The 13,887-nt window shown below is 52.8% G+C and overlaps 6 protein-coding genes across 6 annotated transcripts; 2 read left to right on the plus strand and 4 right to left on the minus strand.

Annotated features, from left to right (window-relative positions):
• Positions 1 to 498: 498 nt before the first annotated feature.
• VDAG_01179 (aldehyde dehydrogenase) lies at positions 499 to 2,074 on the plus strand (the record flags this gene model as incomplete). Its single annotated transcript, XM_009650065.1, has 2 exons — positions 499 to 603; positions 665 to 2,074. 2 exons carry the CDS (start codon positions 499 to 501, stop codon positions 2,072 to 2,074), a joined length of 1,515 nt encoding a protein of 504 aa, XP_009648360.1.
• Positions 2,075 to 2,243: 169 nt separating this feature from the next.
• On the minus strand, positions 2,244 to 5,729 carry VDAG_01180 (ankyrin repeat protein; the record flags this gene model as incomplete). The annotated part of the gene is made up of 3 exons (XM_009650066.1): positions 4,679 to 5,729; positions 3,050 to 4,594; positions 2,244 to 2,930 (listed from the first exon to the last, which is right to left on the minus strand). Exons 1-3 carry the CDS (start codon positions 5,693 to 5,695, stop codon positions 2,244 to 2,246), a joined length of 3,249 nt encoding a protein of 1,082 aa, XP_009648361.1. The 5' UTR covers positions 5,696 to 5,729.
• Positions 5,730 to 6,050: 321 nt separating this feature from the next.
• Positions 6,051 to 7,064, minus strand: VDAG_01181 (isoflavone reductase family protein; the record flags this gene model as incomplete). The annotated part of the gene is made up of 2 exons (XM_009650067.1): positions 6,791 to 7,064; positions 6,051 to 6,738 (listed from the first exon to the last, which is right to left on the minus strand). The coding sequence occupies exons 1-2, from the start codon at positions 7,018 to 7,020 to the stop codon at positions 6,051 to 6,053; spliced, it is 918 nt and encodes a 305-aa protein (XP_009648362.1). The 5' UTR covers positions 7,021 to 7,064.
• Positions 7,065 to 8,266: 1,202 nt separating this feature from the next.
• On the plus strand, positions 8,267 to 9,992 carry VDAG_01182 (uncharacterized protein; the record flags this gene model as incomplete). Its single annotated transcript, XM_009650068.1, has 3 exons — positions 8,267 to 9,183; positions 9,237 to 9,589; positions 9,641 to 9,992. 3 exons carry the CDS (start codon positions 8,267 to 8,269, stop codon positions 9,910 to 9,912), a joined length of 1,542 nt encoding a protein of 513 aa, XP_009648363.1. The 3' UTR covers positions 9,913 to 9,992.
• Positions 9,993 to 10,253: 261 nt separating this feature from the next.
• VDAG_01183 (uncharacterized protein) lies at positions 10,254 to 11,304 on the minus strand (the record flags this gene model as incomplete). The annotated part of the gene is made up of 2 exons (XM_009650069.1): positions 10,254 to 10,682; positions 10,759 to 11,304. 2 exons carry the CDS (start codon positions 11,302 to 11,304, stop codon positions 10,254 to 10,256), a joined length of 975 nt encoding a protein of 324 aa, XP_009648364.1.
• Positions 11,305 to 12,233: 929 nt separating this feature from the next.
• Positions 12,234 to 13,298, minus strand: VDAG_01184 (uncharacterized protein; the record flags this gene model as incomplete). Its single annotated transcript, XM_009650070.1, has 3 exons — positions 12,234 to 12,492; positions 12,556 to 13,157; positions 13,245 to 13,298. 3 exons carry the CDS (start codon positions 13,296 to 13,298, stop codon positions 12,234 to 12,236), a joined length of 915 nt encoding a protein of 304 aa, XP_009648365.1.
• Between the last annotated feature and the right edge of the window lie 589 nt (positions 13,299 to 13,887).

Here is a 13,887-nt window from a genome sequence, read left to right on the forward strand (position 1 = left end):
CATTCATCATCAATACCCATTTTACCAAGTAGTTAGTTGGTCATTCAGTAGAACAACCTGCAGCGGGGTCGTTGGCTGTGTGGGCGACATTGTTAGTGTTGTCCAGGGGCTGTACTCGTGGCATTGCGGGGGAGGGGTCGGGCGAGTCATCGCCCCCAACTTTCTCCAAGCCCCTGACTCGGGTGGAAATCAATAACCTCCGCCCTTGGCATGCATCCTGCCCTCGGAAATCAAGCAGGTGGCCCGTTTCGAAGAGAGGGGATCGCTTGGGTTGGTATATCTTAGCAGCTTGGAGCAGATCAAGTCATGGTCGTCAAAAGACCACTCCGGAGTTAGCGAAACCTACTGCTTGGACTTCGCCGACGCCATCAGTTAATTAATAGCCTGCATCTGTTCTGCAAGCTTCCAATACCGAGCCGTCCGTCGTGTTCATTTGAATCCTTCTTCTCATATTTTTACCTAGCAAGCTATTCGCATACAGCCGGCAGTAACCACATCATGACTTCACTAGGACCTGGTCTGAAAGAGGCTTCTAAAAACCTCCCATCCTCCTTCGAATGGAGCAAAGGGAACCTTCCCAAAAAGCTCTTCATCAACAACGAGGTACATGACATCCTATCTCTTTGATCCTATCTCTTTGAAGGCGATTTCTGACACCTCAAAGTATGTCGAGTCCAAGAACAGCAAGAAGCTGTCACTGCACAACCCTATAGACGGTTCCGCAGTCGCCGATGATGTCGCTCTCGCTGGCGAGGCAGACGTCGACGCGGCAGTGGCAGCTGCCGAAGCCGCGTTCCCAATCTGGAAGAAGACACCTCCTAACACACGCCGAGACATCATGAACAAGTTCGCAGACCTCCTCAACCAGAACGGGCTTGCCCTGGCTGAGCTGACGCGCCTGACCCTCGGAGCACCCTTCGGGTCTTTTGGCTCTTTTGAAATCAATCTCGCATGCGAAGGTTTCCGCTACTTTGCTGGCTGGACAGACAAGTTCCCTGGTGAGACGTATCCCCAGGAAGACGGCTTCATGAAGATTGTACGCAACGAGCCGCTCGGCGTCACCTGCGGCATCATCCCCTGGAACGGCCCCTTGGGTAACGTCGGCATGAAGGCGGGCCCGGCCCTGGCGACAGGCAACTGCTTCATCCTCAAGCCTTCCGAGAAGACCCCATTCGCCGCTCTAGCCCTGGGGACCCTCATCAAAGAAGCTGGCTTTCCACCTGGCGTCTTCCAAGTCATTTCTGGCGACGGCAGTACGGGCGCCCTCCTAGCGAGCCACATGCGCGTGCGCAAGGTCAGCTTTACGGGATCTACCTCGACAGGCCGCAAGATCCAGGAGATGGCTGCCAAGAGCAATCTCAAACGCGTGACGCTCGAGCTCGGCGGTAAGAGCCCTGCCGTGGTTTTCGACGACTGCAACCTCGACAACGCCGTGTCGTGGTGCGCAAACGCCATCACGGCCAATACAGGTCAGGTCTGCTTTGCGGCAAGCCGAGTGTACGTACAGGCGGGCATCTACGATAAGTTCACCGCGGCGTACAAGGCGGCCATGGAGGAGAAGGCTCGCGGCGTCGGAGATCCCAACGATGAGGGAACTATCATCGGCCCACTGGTTGATCAGGCACAGTTTGACCGTGTTCGAGGCTTCATCGAGCGCGGGCAGCAGGGCCAGGGGACGCTGCTCGTCGGAGGCGGCCGTGTTGGTGAGAAGGGCTACTACGTACAGCCGACCGTGTTCGAGAATGTTGCACAAGACGCCGAGCTCTGTCGCGAGGAGATCTTTGGGCCTGTCGCTATACTCAACCGTTTTGAGACGGAAGAAGAGATTGTGGCCAAGGCAAACGATACCAACTTTGGTCTGATGGCCGGTGTCTTCACGCAGGACATCAACAAGGCGATGCGCGTGGCGTCTGATATTGACAGCGGCATGGTCGGCATCAATTGTGTCAGTCTTTGCTTCCTGACGGCGCCTTTCGGTGGCAGCAAGGAGAGCGGCTCTGGTCGGGAGAACGCGATCAACGCACTTCGCATGTTCACGGAGCCCAAGACCGTTATGGTGAACTTGACGTACTAGCTAGCTACATGTCTGTATTGCGGAATTTATCGGTATTCAATCAATTCAAGGCTAAAGCTAGCCGCCACGGAAAAGTGACGTGAATAGTGAGGATGAAGGCGAAGCCACCATCACTGAAGACGAGGAAACACATGTGTTTGATAACCCATGCCTGTCCGAGAACTTCTCTTCATTTGAAAAGATCATCTCCATCTGAGTCAGGACCATCAATCTGTTCAAAATCAGAGTCATCAATGTGAACCGTTTCCCCTTGTAACAGCTGCTGGTACTCATCGCTCATTTTCGCCTCTTTTCTGGATTCAAGCAAGGTCTTGATTTCCCCGAGCTCATCTTCAATAAAACAATCATTCTCCTCCTCCAACCTGTGCACAACTGATTTGAGCGGCGTCTGTCCGTTGCTGTTCGATACTGTGACATCGGCACCTAGATCCAACAAGAACTTGACACACTCCACATATCCTCTGGCCGGATAGTGATGAAGGAGCGTCGACCCCTGATTATTGAGAGCGTTGATGTCGGCGTCCCAATGTATCGAGCCCAAAGCCATGCCACGCCGTCGTGGGTAATCCAAAAGCGCCGTTTCGAGCACGATCTTCAACATGTCGTGCTTCGCAGCAGGACTTTTCGCCTTTGAAAGTAGATAGTCCAAGTAGCCGAATTTGCTGCGCTGAATAGCGTACCATATCGGCAGTGCGATGACGCTGTCCGTAGGGGGGTGAGGATTTGCACCACTCTTCAACAGTAAACGTCGCATGCAAGATGTTCCAGCCAAACAGAGCGCTGTGCGGCCGTGCCCGTCGCAGCTTTCGATGTTGACATGCGGCTGAGTGACTAGAAGACGCACGACTCCTACCAGCTGCGATCGCGTTGCCAGCAAAAGAGCAAAGTCATATGTAGGTACCTTAGGTTAGATGGTAGCTCATCTTGGAATGCGGAATTTGGCCAGCCTTTGCCTCTGCATTTCAGAAGTTTGACGATGAGATCCAAGTCGTCCTCGCCAGAGTTTCCTTCCAGGTGCTGTGTCGTGTTGGTGATTGCATAGCGATGAAAAGCCATGTGAGGGTGTCTTTCTATCCAGTCATCGACCTCTTGAATTGTATCTCCCACTCTGTAGCCAGGCATTCTTTGGACAGTTTGGTGAACTAAATCTTTCGAGACATGACATCCGTTGACCTCAAAGCTAGGGAGTTGTGGATCGTTGTTGTATAGCCAGTTATACCGAAGACAAATGCGTGCCATGAAGCTATTGGAAAACTTGGGACTGAACGAATGCTGCCACTGCGTGGGAAGGTCGGCCGTCGGCATTTCGGTGTCCGAAGACTGGAAGAACTCCCGTACCGTCTGGTGTAAGAAATACACGCGGTCGTTGTGTGTGATGATGAAAAGTCCGGTTATCTGCCTCAAGCTTCTCTTGAACGTTTGTTCGTCCTCCATGTCCAAATTGTTGAGGTTATTGACGCCTTCGTCCAGGTTCATTGCAACATTCATTTCCGCTATCGTCAAAGGAACTGCTGCTCCCAAGACAATGGTGAAAGCCTTTCGTATGAGTGGCTGTAAGGTTTCATCAGTCCGACTTAGGATCTTTGAGTAGGCGTCATTGATGCTGCGCGGTAGATTCTCAATCGCATCTTCCAAGCCCTTGATAGTCTTTTTGAAGTGACTAGTCTCAACAAATCTGAACGTCAATGCTGCCCAAAGATATGTTGGGTTCTCGACACTCAGAAGCCTCTCCTCAAGTCGCGAGAGCAGTCTTTGGGGAATGATTCTCTGAAGTTTGGGATCGCGGACCCTGTGCTGGATCACAATCTTGACTTCTTGCCGAATGGTGGTCGACTTCTCCTCGCCATACATGCGGATACAAGATGCCACAATCATGTTTGTGATGCTTTGGTATGGGCGAGTGGTGAAGAGCCATCGCGTCGTGGCATGAGAATGTTTCTCAACGGCGAGTAGGTGGTTGACGCTCCTGGCCAGGACTTGAAAGTCTGCCTGTCGGCATTCGTCCAGTCCGTCCAGAACAATAATGACTGGACCTGTATCCGAGTCTCTGAGGCTAGCCTCCAAGATCCTCCAGAGTATAGTCGTGTTGTTTTGAAGGCTATTGCCATTCTTCGCATGCTCGTGCGTCAAGTGCCTCTTTATCAAACTGGGCTTCCGACTCAGAAGCTGATGCAGCAGAGCACACAGTGCCAGGCAGAGCCTGTCCTGATCGTCCTCCTTGAAGAAGAAGTAGCATATTGTTGCGTCATTGGCGTCTTCGAGAAGTCGTTCGTCGATGAGGTGTTTAGCTAGAACAGACTTGCCGCAGCCGGGGTCTGCTGAAACCATCAGTAGCCCATGAGCCTTCCGCAGCCAGTCCTGATATTTCTCCTCCTCAAGAAGCCACTTGCATGTTCCTGGAACTCTGTCCTCGGTGCGTTCTTTTGCGCTTTCGTATGACAGATCTTGAGAAGCGTTCTGGGGCCGCAAGACCTGGAGGTGCTCCTGTTCTTCCAGGGACAGTGCTCGTGACTCAAGGCGCTGTCAAGTTGCGGCCATTTCACGCGTGGATTTTGTATGATTTTGGAACTCCGTAGAAATTTCCAGCATTATAGAGTTCGTGACTTCGAGGTTCGCGACAGTCTCTTCTTTCAATTGACGTAGATAATCCTCGCTGGCTGTGCGCTGGAGGGGCCGCCATCGCTCTGCGAACAGCTTTTCGGCGTCCTTCACGCTCTGCAGCATGGTCTCCCAGCCGTCATAGTCGACAGCATCTCTGAGCTTGTTCTTCAGCTTGCGCCGATTGAATCGTAAGGCTGACCGGAGCTGAAAGGAGAGTATGGCTTTGTAGAGCGCTATGATGCTCTCTTCGGCAGCTTCGATGAGTTCTTGTGAGCATGAGCCGTGGCTTTTCTGAAGCTCTGGCTCAAGAGCAAGATAGTACTTCAGAGTTCCAGTGACGTAGATGAAACCGCTGTAGTTCATGTCTTTGGCCTTCTGGACATTTTCCAGCAGGGGGAGGACCAGTATGGTGGCAGCCCAAACAATGGAGACTTCGAAAGACGCCGTCTTGCCCAGCGCTGTGGACACCAGGTCTTTACCCCAGGCTATCATGCGAAAACCCTTGTCGAACATTTCACCGACTTTGTGATCCTTGTTCCTAAGTTTGAACCTAATCTCTGCATCTTCCATCCGTTGCTTGCCGTCTTGGCACAGCTTCTGGACATCGTGGTATGTCGGATCTTGGTCTTGAGCCAGATCTCCTGGCAATTCTTGTGGCTGATCTTGTCGCCGAGCTTCTTGAGCTACGAGTGTCTGAAAGTTCAACACGAGGTCCCTTTCTTCCTCCCGAAGCTTGTCGTATGCTTGCTTCCAAAGAGGGCGCGAGTCGTGAGGAGTATCAGGCCCATTCTGTGTGGTCAGATCAGTTGGTAGAGCTGATGGGTCGATATTCTCGTGATCCTCCTCGAGTGCTGGATTTTCCCTATTCTTTGATATGAATGGTCTTTCAACGATTGTTTCGGCTGTCGTGGTTCTCCCGGGAGTAATCCAGGGCCCCGTGGTCTTTGAGTTTGACGACGGCGTCTTGTTTAGCTTGGACGCCGAAGCTAGGCGCTCTCGCAGTTTACCCACTAGCCCCATGGTCGATATCAGCGCCAGGGCCGCTTCATATGGCCTACAGCAGAAGACAAGACCGCATGTTTGTGTACCTTAGCCTGAGATGTTCAATCGACAATTTACAAGAACATGCCAGAAGCGGGGTCACTTCAGCTCCTTCAGCTTGTTCTTCATGAAGGCCAGGCTGAGGCGACATACCCCCGCGTCTGGACGAATGAGGAATGCTTCTTCCCCCACGCATTCGCGCCAATAGGACAAAGTGTAAGAAATGCTGTACCGGCATGACATCGCCTCAATCCTTGGCAGCCTCGAAATCTCGAGCCTTGAAGTGTAAATACTAGGAATCAGTTCGTGATTTCGGATGCTGAGTCTCAATTCCTTACTGATAGTCAGCCCAAGGCTTGCCTTTGGTTTCGAGAGCCAAATCTTTCATCGACTTCCACCTTTCAAAGCCCCCATCCCCTTCCATAATCGAATTATCGTTCCCAAGACCACCGGCAGTGTGGTTGATAAGACCCTCCCCCATCAAGAACCGTAGGTACTTCTCAGGCATCGGCTCCGGGTTGGCTAAAAGATTGGCCTTGTAGGGGTGCAAATCAAGGGTCGTAACCTCGATCGGCTTCTGGTCCTCGCTCGCCTGCTCCATAATCCTGGCGATCTCTGCGACTGATTTGGTGCTGCCAGCGAGGTGCACCTTTTCAGGAACTTCACCGGGAGGCAACACCGCCAGAGCAGCGAGGGCGCGTCCCACGTCGTGCATGCTTGTGTAGGACGTCGGCTCGTCCGGGCTGCCCACAGCCTCGTACTTATTCAGCTTTGTGTGGAAGCCAAACCAAGGCCCAACCGAGTCCTCCAGAAAGAGGCCGGGGAAGACGCGGCAAACGCGTATCTCAGGGATCAGCTCCTCGGCCAGGCGTATGTGATTTTTCTTGGCATCCCACTCGTCGTGCGCAAAGTCGTGCACGTAGTGATCAACCCCAAACTCGGATGGGAAGTAGAGCTTCACGGAGGATTGCGGCAGGGCGCGGAGCAGCTGCTCTTTGAAATGGTGGCCTGTCGCACCGACTCTGGCGCCCAATCAGTACCTACAAGAATGTTTGACTGCGCGGTGGGGCTCACGTGTTGATCAAGACATTGACTCCTTCAAGGGCAGACTTGAGGTTACCCTCGGAGTACAGCCTAATTGTTGCTCCTTTTGATTCAAGGCTGGCGGTTTTCTCTGACTCGTTGCGAGCCAAGACGACCAGCTCGCGGAAGCGCGGGCGCAGTTGGTCTGACAACAGCGCCTGGACAATCTTGTAGCCAAGGTTTCCGGTGCCACCAGCGATGGCTACAGTGATAGAGCCCATGTTCGTTCGAGGTTCACAGTTGCATTCGTGCTCCAGAAGGTTGGATGACCACACCGGAATGTGTAGGAGTCTAGAGAGATGCGGGGTTGGGTTGAGAGGGCGATTGTTAGCATAAGCTCAGTCGTCTGACGCAGCTCCAATGGGACAGAGTTCACCCTCTACCGCATGCAGCGAGGTACCCCGCTGGGTGACGCAGAGTTGGTGTGCCATGCGGCTTTCTTGATGTTTTGATCCAGCAATGCCCAAAATGGTCTCCTCGTGTTGGAGAATTGAGGGTGTGTCCACAATGAAAGTCGATGAAGTACAAAGTACCCATCTTCTTCCCTCTCTGCTTCGACAGTGACATGGGGCCCAGCCTGTGAACGGTAAGGTAGAGTAGTAGGCATTTGACCCACGGCCCAGGTGCAAACTTGACAGCCATCGACGTCAGACTGCCTTACTTTATTTTGAGTTGGACGTGAAATGTCGGCAGTCGTTCAAGAGATGCCCCGTCCATTTGTCCGAACAATCGATGCCATTGGCGAGAAGACGAGCAATCCAGATCCTCCATCTCTGGACCGCATGACGTGCTCGGTGCTGACATCACGCAATGCCTAGATCGGCCAAGGAATTGGCGCCAAGGTGGGGCGTGAGCTTGTCTGTACTTGGCTCCTGATGGTCCCTATTCCATGCTGGGTCTAGGCCAGACCTCTTCGCTTTCAGGGGGTGCTCGAAATGGCCGAGCCTTGACAGTTGAGGAGCCTCGTGTTGGAGATTCGTTGCTGTCAACAAGCTTCATGGAAGGAAGGGCACTTGGGGTAAACTGACACGCTGGCGAGTGCTTCGTTGTGCGCGCTGTTTGCTTGCAAGTGAGACATGTGAACAGAAGCGACGGCATCTGTTGGCGGACATCCCTTGACCACGCGGATTAAGCATAAATTTTGCCTCGCTCTCTGGCGCAACCGTTGGAATGAACGACAGGGTGCAGGAGGATGTTTCCTCTTCAGCGCCCCACCCAAGCTTCTTACCAGTCGAACCGCTTCCAGTCAAGATCGCTGCAGACGTCCCCTTCGAATGAGCAACGGTTGGGGTGACGTTGCACGGGATCCTCTTCCACGGAGACCTTAAAACCAACCTGGGCCCAGGAGCCTGATTCGCAATCTGGAAAAGCTCTTGTTGCAGATTTCGTTTCTTTACCTGCCCCCTCAAGGTACCTGATCTTCCCAGTGCGATACTGTCCGCTACTATTAGACGACCGACTTCCATCATGGAGACGAAATTGAAGACCACGACCGACTCAGACCCGGAGCGGGACAGCACAAACGCACCAAAGCAGTCCTCATGGCTGGCGTCCGCGTTCGGCGGCCCAAACGTTGTCATTGGGCCTCGTATTGAGCCGGTTGCTGCCCACCTGCTGCCGAATCACCAAGAGGGCGACAGTGATGTCGGTTCCGCTGCCGAGATTATGGGCAAGCAAGTCGACGCAGAGCAAGGCAATGGCATCAAGTACAGGACTTGTTCGTGGCAAAAGACGGCTGGTCTTCTCTTTTCCGAGTACATCGTTCTCTCCATCATGAGCTTTCCCTGGTCCTACAGCCTCCTCGGTTTGGTCCCCGGCCTCATCCTGACGGCCGTCGTCGCGAGTCTCGTGCTCTACACGAGTCTGGTGCTGTGGGAGTTTTGCCTGAGACACCCCGAGGTGCGCGACGTCTGCGACGTCGGACAAATGATCTTTTGGAACAAGAAGTGGGCTTGGTGGTGGACTGCCATCATGTTCGCTCTCAACAACACCTTCATCCAGGCCCTGCACGTGCTCGTCGGCGGCATCTATCTCAACACCATGACCGAGGCCGACACCATCCACGCTTGCCGCACAGTTGCGTTCGCCGTCGCTGTCACGGTCATCAGCTGGCTCGGCTCCCTGCCTCGCACCTTCAACATGCTCTCCACTCTTGGATTCGCTTCTGCATTCTTCACCTTCATCTCCGTCATCCTGGCGACGGCTTTTGCTGGGGCCCAGGGCAAACCTGCAGGCTATCCCGAGTTGGGCGAGCCGATTGTCTCGGCTTGGACGCCTTCCACGACGACTCTCGTCACCGGCATGTCGGCCTTCATGAACATGAGCTACACTTTCATCGGGCAGACGACCCTGCCCAGTTTTATCGCTGAGATGCGTGACCCTCGGTATGTCGACCTGAGGCACAAGTCAATTGAACCCTTTCTAACTCATATTCTAGCGATTTCCCCAAGGCCCTTTGGGCCTGCACTTGTGCTGAAATTGTCACCTTTAGCATCGTTGGCTCCGTCATTTATGCCTACACCGGCAACCAGTACATGGTAGCGCCGGCCTTTGGCGTGCTGGAGAGCGTGTACAAAAAGGTGTCATACTCGTTCATGATTCCAACCATCATTTTCGTCGGCTGCCTCTACGCCTCCGTCACCGGACGCTTCATCTTCTTCCGCATGTTCCACCAGTCGAAACATCTCACCGAGCACACCTTCAAGGGCTGGTTCTACTGGGGGCTGGTCCTTCTCGGAAGCTGGGTGCTCTCCTTTATCATCGCGGAGGTCATCCCCTTCTTCTCCTCACGTAAGTCAATCGTCCCCATTGTCGTCCTTCAGAGGTTCTGACTGGTCCAAGTGCTCTCCGTCATGTCGTCACTCTTCAATTGCTGGTTCGGCTTCATCTTCTGGGGCCTGGCCTACTTCCGCATGCGAAACGCTGATATCAAGCATGGCGTGCCGCGGCGGAAGATCCTGGACAAGCTTTCTGTGGCGCTCAACGTTGTCATCATCTTGACTGGCTTCTTGTATCTCACTTTGGGCACTTATGTCAGTGTTCAAGGCATCATTGATCAATTTGAGGCTGGGACAGTAGGAGGTGTGTTCAGCTGCAAGAGCAACGGTCTTTAGCTGGTACTAGATGCACTTTGAAGAGCACGACTCCTCTGCATGGAGAGTGATGGCTTGAGCTTCTCTAATGAATTCATGACCTAATCACAATAGTTCTCCTCCGCCAGTTTTGGCGTGAGTTTTACACGCGGACAACAGCATTTGACGACCTCTTGACCATGATCGACAACACTGGTAAAAAGAAGACATCGCAGCCATGTTCCACTCAAACATAAGCCCTCAAAGAATTGCGTCGCCTATTTTGCCCCTTTTCAGTCACCCTGACCAGCATAAAAGTGAAACCGAGAGCTGGCGTTCAGAAAGGCTATGACTCCTCGAGTTAAGAATCAGTTTGTTGTGAATCACTTTACGAACATGTGCTTGAGCCCAGTAATGGTTTCTCTGAAGCCGGGAACCTCCTTTGGATTGATATCCAAGTCTGAGGGGCCCAGAAACAGACCATCCTTCTCCTCCCAGGGATCGCACATCTCCCCAAACTTGAATTGCAAAGCTAGTTCCTTGCCCGTAGTACCCCAAAGCGTCTCCCAGGACTCGGCGGAGCACGGCACGTAGACAGCACGCTTCCCGGTGATCTCGCCCCAGACTTCGTTCATTTGTTGGAATGTCCACTTCTCCAAAGCGACGTTGGTGTACTTTCCAAACGTCGCGGCACCCTTGGCCAGAACCTGTCTTGTCCAAAGGCCGGGCGTGACGGTCATGTCACCTGACAGTAGGACCTTCGCATCCGGGCGCGACGGGATGATCTGGACGTAGGTACCAGATCCAGGAGGCTACATATAGTCAGCAACCTCTTGCTCACAGCTGTTGCATCTCATTCAAAGACAGCAACACAAGATCGTGACTCACAAATTCAGTGGGCTTGAGCATGGGATACCAGACAAGGTTCTGTGGATAATAACCAAAGTAGAGGTAAGTGGTTTTCGCCGCAAGGTCAGGAAGCTCCTTTTGAATTCGCTCGTCGACATTGGCCTTGTAATCCATATGTGGCGTCACCAGTTCGCCCTTGAAAACGCGCTTTGCGCTGGGCGTGGTGGACCACAGATAGTGCTCAAGAGAGGGCGTTTTGGCAGCAGCCCTGGCTATTGTCATGCCCTGTTCTTCTTCCAGTATTCCGGCCTCATCCTGCGTCTTGCCACTGAATAGATGCTCCCACCAGTTTGTGACTGCATAGATCGCGGAAACGCCCTCGAACGCCTTGGCGAGAGACTCTTCGTCATCGAAGCTCGCTTGAACGACCTCGATACCCTCGCTGGCAAGCTTCTTTGCTGCGTCACTTTTGGGGTTTCGTGTGATGGCACGGATTTTCCAGTTGGACGTGTTTTTCATGACGTTGATCACGCCTCCGCCTTGGATGCCAGTGGCGCCGGTCACGGCAAGGATCTTGGTTGACATGATGAATGTTGCGATGCTTGGGATCTGGTTTGTCAGGATGAGGAACCTGAAATGTATTGAAAATGGAGTCCAACTGGCATTTATGCAAGGCGATATTCTGGAAATATGGAAGGATTCGCTGGATAAAACCCGATGTCACCAAGAGGACAATCCAAAGGCTGCTCCAGCTGGCGCTCCACCTTCTACCCCTATCCGTTACACTATCCTTTGTCAACCCTCACGCGATTACCGGACAACTGGAACTGAGGAGCAACTTTTTGGAAGAGACAGAAAGAGTGGGCTTCCAAGCCTTCCACCAACTGTATCGTACGTTGGTGGCCAATGCATGTCCAGAGTCGCAGACCAAACCAGGTATATAGTGGATTCCCCCAGACGAGCATTGGAGCGCTTGGCTGCCACGGGAAAGTCATCCCCTGCCCCAGTCGACCCACCTGGCAAAAGACCTCACGATTGCTCCACTGATACGCTGCTTGTCTCGTCGATAGAACTAACTACATGAAACCGAATAGAGATCAAGGTCTTACAGATCAAGATGGTGCTTGCTGGAAGTTGTAGATAATTTCTGTAGTAAATTGTATGGCTATTGTTCAGCGCCTCGATCCCAGGAGCATTACATTGGCCCGGGCCATTTGTGCCGGCTCGGCACGGCCCAGCGCCGAGGTGTCCTGCGGAAGCGGGACCAAAGTGGAGATATTTTCTCCGGTTCTTCTCCACCGCATGAAACTTGGCCGTGGGTCAACACGTCAAAACAGCACAGCAATGCAACCTTCATCACGCAAGCGTCACTAGGTCCCAAGCCATCGAGAGTGAAAATGTTCTTGTGAGACGTTCTTTTCGTACTTTGCTCCGTGGTGTGATTCCTGTCTCCTTCAAACCCCGAAGCTTGGCCGCGCAACAAAAGCTATCGACTTGTCGAGGCAATAGCAATGTTACGAAAGTCGTGTCAAAGGCTTACTGGGTGGTCCCTCTAGTGCATCCTTCAGACCGCTTTTCTCTCCGTGGATGTAGGAAAACCACGGCTCGAATGCCAGCGTGTTGCGATACGACACATCGCCACCTTTATACTCTGGAAGGTCGTAATAAAAGTGCTTGTCGTGCGCAACCTCAACTAGCTGCCCCGTCTTTTCGTTAGATTCATCCTTAAAGAAGACATCGTAGGCCTCAATTAATGCGGGCATCAGTGTCAAACTATCCAAACTGTCAGCGCCATGGACGTCAAATGTAGAGCATACATCAGGGAAGCTAGCTCACTGCTCTGGTTGAAACGCTTCGGAGAAGTTCGGCATAGCCGGCGTATCGACTGCTCCAGGCATAACGCAGTTGATGGTGATATCTTCCTTGAGCTTGAGAGGTTCTGCCATTGTGCGAGTCCAATGGTGTACAGCTGCCTTGGCCGAGCTGTACTCTGGGAACGTCGAGCCTGTGTGAAGCCCAATCATGCTACCCGTGATGACAATTTTGCCACCTGGCGTTCTATTATGGCGCATAAAATGTGTCGCAAGCGTCGTGCCATAGACGACGCCCTTGAAGTGTGTATCGGTGCAAGTCGTACTGGGCTCGGGGGGGATGTCATCAATCGATGCATCGCGGCGACGAAAGTTGTATTTTGAGTCTTCATCGACACCACCAGCGTTGGCGATAAAAATATCCAGGCGCCCCCATGTATCCCAAACCACTTTGAATAGGTTGGCTTGCGATGCGTACAAGGCAACATTGGTCCGAACGAAGATGGCTGTTCTACCTGCTGGATCGATTGATGCTGCTGTTGCTTGTCCTTCGGGTCGCCGACCGGTGATGACTACTCTGTAACCATTATCGTGCAGGTGTTTGGCTACTGCCAAACCAATACCGCTCTGAAGGACCGTCAGATCAGAGACTTTTCTGTGATTCAGAGCCGCTCAAACTTGGTGAACACCACAAATGTCCTAGGAAGTACATACAGTTGAGCCGGTAACGATAGCCACCTTTTCATGATCCTTAGGTAATGATCCCATGCTTCAGACGAGCTTATAAAAATGATTTCTTGAATAATAGTCGTCAATACCAAGCGGGCGTCTGTGTACTGTGCGTGGATCGATGTAGTGGTTTGAGTGAGACGATGCAAAAGCATTCAGGGGCTACTGTCAGCAACGTCGCAGAAGGCGATGTGGGAAATACACCGGAATAAACCCAAGAGCCATCTTTCGTAGAGGAAGAAAACGTCCGACCCCGGGGTACTTGGGCCTCTGTTGATAGCGAAGGCTTCGCCTGCCTGTCAAACGGTACCCCGTGCTAACCCTGGTTGCTGCTAGCTACGAGTAGGCTGCCAAGTGGCGATCTGTGGTGCGACAGCAGACCTCCCTGGTGGTTTCACTCGTACCACTCGTTGCATTTGCTCCTTCTCTTGACCCTTACTCGGGAATTCGGATTACTGGTCCCATCATAACTCTGTCATGCCTGATCAATAGGGATGCTGAGGTGCCCCTCTGTTGCCCAGCAGGCGGGGCCTTTTCTCGGACATCCACCTTTGGGAACTTTGGGTCGAGTCAGCACGAGAGCAAAGATGGAGCCACTTGGACGGATAGCTAACCGTGGCGGGCCTTG

Source organism: Verticillium dahliae, genomic scaffold (assembly GCF_000150675.1).
Source record: "Verticillium dahliae VdLs.17 supercont1.2 genomic scaffold, whole genome shotgun sequence".
Lineage (NCBI taxonomy): Eukaryota > Fungi > Ascomycota > Sordariomycetes > Glomerellales > Plectosphaerellaceae > Verticillium > Verticillium dahliae.